This window comes from Ruditapes philippinarum, unplaced genomic scaffold (assembly GCF_026571515.1).
Source record: "Ruditapes philippinarum isolate M1 unplaced genomic scaffold, ASM2657151v2 ctg5365_1_1_1_1, whole genome shotgun sequence".
Lineage (NCBI taxonomy): Eukaryota > Metazoa > Mollusca > Bivalvia > Venerida > Veneridae > Ruditapes > Ruditapes philippinarum.
Window position 1 is genome coordinate 75,242 of NW_026856631.1, and position 5,470 is coordinate 80,711.

Sequence of the window (5,470 nt, forward strand, 5' to 3'; positions counted from 1 at the left end):
GATTGAAACTTCACAGACTTGTTCTCTGTGATTATCTAACATGATTAGCACAAGTCCCATAACTCTGATTTGCTTTATTACATAATAATGCCCCTTTTTCGACTTAGAAATTCTTGGTTAAGTTTTTGTGTGCAAGCTGGTATCTCCATAATTACTGAAGGGAATGGCTTGAAACTTCACAGACTTGTTCTCTGTGATTATCTAACATGATTGGCACAAGTCCCATAACTTTGATTTGTTTTTTTTTTGCATAATTATGCCCCTTTTTCGACTAAGAAATTCTTGGTTAAGCTTTTGCGTGCAAGCTGGTATCTTCATAACTTCTAAAGGGAATGGCTTGAAACTTCACACACTTGTTCTCTGTGATTATCAAATATGATTGGCACACGTCCCATAATTCTGATTTTTGCTTTTTTGTATAATTATGCCCCTTTTTCGACTTAGAAATTCTTGGTTAAGTTTTTGCATGTAAGCAAATATCTCCATAACTATTGAAGGGTTTGTGCCTTTTTTGGAACAATTTTATGCATTCAAAATAATAAAGCAGTGATTAACTCGATAAAACATCTTAATAACAAGCCTTTGTACCTTTTCGGACAATTTTATGTATTCATATAGGTAAGCATTATTATACTCAATGAAACACACTTGTGACAACTTTTCGAATAGTCGAGCATTACTGTCCTCCAACAGTTCTTGTTTTATTAATTATTAATTTATGTACAATTAGTAAAATCTAAAATCTGAAAAATTATTCTCTTCATCTTCAAAGATAAGAGTTTGGATACTTAATTAGCATGAGGCACTATGGACCTCAACAAAGATTGTTCAAATTATAGTTGAAATGGGTATCATATGAGTATTCTTTATATACATTAAAATTTGGACCATGTGCACAGTTTAAGATGTAAAATTAAACTATTATAACAGATGATCTAGATTTTGACCTAGTGACCATCTGTCTTGCCTTTTTAGTACAGCTATGACATTTTGACCATGTGCACAGTTTTAGGTGTAGAATTGAAATTTAGATGATCTTAATTTTGACCTAGAAACCCACTTTTATTTTATTTAATTCCCTCAGCATAGCGGAAAGGGTTTATAGGAATGTCATCTGTCAGTCCGTCCGTCTGTCCATCCATAATACTTTCATGTCTGCTTCATTACTTTTTAACAGCAGATTTTTTTTTTTTTAAATAACATGGCACAAGTGATCACCAATATAAGACGATGTGCAGATCGAGCGCAATAATTGTGTTGCAACCTCCCAAGGTCAAGGTTACACTAAAAGGTCAAGTGTTAATTTTTTTAACATTTTGTGTCTGCTCCATAACTTTTAAACTGTTGCATTTTTTTTAATAACTTTGCACAAGGGATCATTGTTTTGAGACGATGTGCAGAGCGCAATCATTGTGTTGCTACACTCAAGGTCAATGTCACACTTAAAGGTCAAGTATTAATTTAAGTACATGTGCATTTTGTGTCCACTCCATAACTTTTAAACCGCTGAAAACTTTTATACACCTACAAGAATTTTGGCATATATTGATATGCACCTGGTTGTCCCCCCATCTGTCTGGGCGTTAGCTGGTTTTTGGATTTGTGTGCGGTATGTTTCTATTGAACCAGTGGAAGGAAATTGAAACTAATTGGCAGAAATGTTAACCAGAATGAGACGATGTGCACAGCACAAGTTTGACCTTTTAAGGTCAAGGTCACACCTAGTCATTTTGTATGAATATCAAAAATGTGTGTCTGCTTTGTGTCTTTTAAACTCAATCATAGAAAGAAATAAAAAAAAATTGGCAGAAATATTACTTATATTGAGACAAATATGCAGAGCACAAATATGTTTTTTTTCCAAAACAGCTTATTTTAAGATTTTTGGTATATACATGTATGATAAGTACATGTGCCAGGATCTACATTTTATTTGGATTAAAAAGGCATTTTGAGCTTCTGTGAACCATTGAAAGTGTTTGTTTGCTCTTCAATATTTCGACTGCAAGACCGACCGATTTTATAATCTGATATTTCTTAAATGTCTGCGAGGCAACCATCGTCTTTATAATAAAAAGCCCTGAAGCGCACACGATGTTGGGCTAGGACACCTTGGTATTATTTATTTTCGTGTAATCCATTATCAAAAAAAAAGTTGTTAAGCTTGAACTTATAACGAATCATTTCACTACGCAGTTACCCCCCTTTTATACATTACCGTCGTTTGAAATCCTAAATGTGCATTAACCATAGAATTTTATATTTGATTATTAAGGTTGACATTAAATTGCTTGCCAATTAAAGTGGAACGTTATTTTTTATGCCGTGACGTGGCGCTTGACTCATAGATCTTTTTGTAGATTTCAGCGTGACTTTAACCATCAAGTATTTAGTTTAAGAACATTTTCGGATGATACAGACTTAGTTTCAGTTAAACTTAAAGGTAATTTAAACCTCTATTGAAATGAATATTAAATATCTATGTAATTTGTCAGTAAGCTTTGAAAATGCAGCAGGCTTGCGATATATAGTAGGCTATTCTTTTTACGATATACAAAAATCTGGTTTTACTATATGCAGTACATTCTTTATATATCAGAAACTACCAGGCAGGAAGTAGATCTTGACCTACATAAATTATGTTTATAACGCATTTTATCTTCAAATATATATAATAAATTTTATGCCAATAATATAGACCGAGTTTACAGCGATGACTGAAAAAATTTACAAACCGAAACGATCTGGGTAGTTTGAAGATCTACTATATAGATCTATTCTACTTTAGAATAAATAGATCTAGGAGAAATATAGATCTATTGTATTTTAACTTTAAAACAGAAAGGTTTCGGGGAATGATGTTGTTGTTTTCTTTCTGTTTGTTTGTTTGTTTGTTTGTTTGTTTACAGTGGACAGTTTGATATATTTTTTTTTTATTTTAAGATTATGATGGCAATGTGATTTTAGTGTCATCCAATGAAAATGCTGTACATTGTATTTCTTTAAAATCATGTGTGTTAATTTTCATAGAAAAGATTCAAAGTCGATATTATATCAAATTCAATTCATAGTCGCTTTCTTTTTTTCATAGTTCGTCATAGAACCGCGTTCATAATATAGTCGTGACGTGATAAAGTGAATATTAAGGAAGCCAATTAAAGCTTGACATTAAGTATGTCAGTATTCATCTTCAGCAGAAATTCGTGTCCTTATTTTTTTGTCATTTAATTAAAACACTGTATTAAAAATTATCTGTGTTAATTTTCATAGAAGAGCAAAAATCGATACTATATGTAATTCTGTTCATAGTCGCCTTCTAAGTTCATCCGTGCTGTTCTACAGAAATTAGAAGCTTCGACGGGAGCCTGAATATCACTATTTTAAGAAGCTTCAAGAAGGCGGGACACAATGATTGTCAGTTTCAAACACAAATATGTATTCAGAGTTTGTTTACTAATTGGGAAAATGACATGCATTTGATAAACCTGGGTAAAAATATAGCCGCAAAAGCGAAGTTCTGATGCAAAATATTGACTTATATACATTAAGTTTGAATGAGAGTTACAATCTAAATTTTGACTCGATGAAATAAACACATTAATATTATGCAAAGGGAACGACGTATTTTTAAGGGTTTATCTTTGCAAACAAGTAGAAACACATGTCTGATCTTTAAAATGGATCGTTAACTAATTAAGTCTATTAAGGTTCTAACTATTAATAAATGTTCTTATATTGCAGTTTAGACCTGAGCGTAAAAATGCCGAAGAAAAGAACAACTAAAGCTGCAACGGAAAAAGGCATTAAGAAACCTTACTCGAGGTCAGTTGACAGTGGCACATCTAGTGCTGGTAGTTCAACGTCACAAAAGAGATCGGCAAACTTAACCTGGTTTCTTAAAATATACAAAGGTCTGGACGATTGGCATCTTTCAATATTTAAAGCTACGCAACAGTGCACAAAAGCGAAGACTGTTTTGTATCCAGGAAGTGACAAGCACTTGACTGCTTCTCTTTGTTTTCCAGACGTTACTTATGTTGATTGCAACAAGAAATTGGAACCAATCTTTAATGATGATAAAGTTCTTGGATGGGTCCATGAGAACAAGCTGTACAGTGAAGAAGCGAAAATAAAGTTCTTGTGCAAAAATTTCGAATCAAATTTCGCAAAGCTAGCGTCTTTCGATCTGATGATATCTGCATGTGCCGGGATCGTTTCCAAGTCTTGTTGCAAATATGTGAAATCAGGTGGTTATTTCCTCGTCTCGGATGCCCACTTTGATGCTAGAGCAACATTTCTGAGACAGGATTTCGAGTTAGAGGGAGTGTATGATATGGAAACAAGCAAGTTCCTAACAGGTGAAAATGATCTAGCAGGACACTTTCATACCAAGGAAGGAAAGCCTTTAACTAATACTGAAGTTGAAGAAAGTATGCAGAAACCTAAAGCTAGACGGTCCTTTAAACTTCAAAAGGAAGCAATGTTTTACCTGTTTAAGAAGACCAAGTAACTTTTCTTGCTTGTATCACTGCATATGCATGATTCTTTGATTGTGAATTCGGAGACAGTATAGATTATAAAATACTCGATTTCTTAGGAAAGCAACCTTTTACCAACTCCATATTCCGACCAAAGATCATGTTCATGTACATCTAAACTTGACATAACCATACATATTATACATGTATATACTTTGTATAACTATACATATTATTTTTGCTCTGCATTAATTATTTTGAGGTTTGTAGATGTAATTAAATGCATAAGAATACCACATTGTTTTGTTGAAATGCAGAAAGAGATGTTTATATAGTATTTTGAGCAATCTGAACATTTACCTTTCATTACTAGTATTATCAACTTGAAGTCACAACATTCCTACTTTGTTACTCGCCGACATGCTACGACCTCCACTTAAGCAATGTTATTAACAAACGCGTTTATCTCGTATGTTGCGCCTTCAAGAAGGTTTCATTTTTAGATCCGTAAGTGATTCCATTTCTGGTTAAATTTATCAGGAAATCACTGATAATGTTATTTTCTATATTGAACAAGCGTATATTTCTAGTTAATGTTATTGAAAGGATCGAAAAATAATATTTGAGTCTAGGTTCAATGAGTTCAGTTTAAAATTCTCAAGTTTAAAACAAGATCATCAGTATCTTGATTGACCAGTAACTGTCAGAAAATTCACTAACCAATTGTAATCCTGAGATTTGAGACAGAACTAGAGAAAAATGCTTTATAACTTCAAGAAAAGGTACAAATTCAGAGAGTAACGATTTGAATGATAAAAGACCTTAGATTCTTGTGGGAAACGTCTTTAGTTGACTATAAAGTATCATGTTCGACAATTTTACTTTGTGTCTTGTTGTGTAATCTGTATAATTTGTCAATTTTAATCTAGACGTTTTATTGGTTGAAATGAAAGTGCATACTTCCGTAAAGTAACCGTTTTAATACATATAAT

The 5,470-nt window shown here is 32.8% G+C and overlaps 1 protein-coding gene across 2 annotated transcripts; it reads left to right on the forward strand.

The window, feature by feature from the left end:
* The first annotated feature begins 2,199 nt into the window (after positions 1-2,199).
* Positions 2,200-4,771, forward strand: LOC132747163 (uncharacterized). Of its 2 annotated transcripts, none has more exons than XM_060736484.1 (2): positions 2,200-2,443; positions 3,747-4,771. In XM_060736484.1, the coding sequence occupies exon 2, from the start codon at positions 3,761-3,763 to the stop codon at positions 4,508-4,510; it is 750 nt and encodes a 249-aa protein (XP_060592467.1). In that variant the 5' UTR covers positions 2,200-2,443; positions 3,747-3,760; the 3' UTR covers positions 4,511-4,771. The 2 variants fall into 2 exon arrangements, with proteins under 2 accessions (XP_060592467.1, XP_060592466.1); XM_060736483.1 differs by having other exon boundaries at positions 2,201-2,443; positions 3,742-4,771.
* The last annotated feature ends 699 nt before the right edge of the window (positions 4,772-5,470 follow it).

Excerpts from the sequence above, each read along its gene's own strand:
- LOC132747163 (XM_060736484.1), top strand. The coding sequence starts at position 3,761 with ATGCCGAAGAAAAGAACAACTAAAGCTGCAACGGAAAAAGGCATTAAG.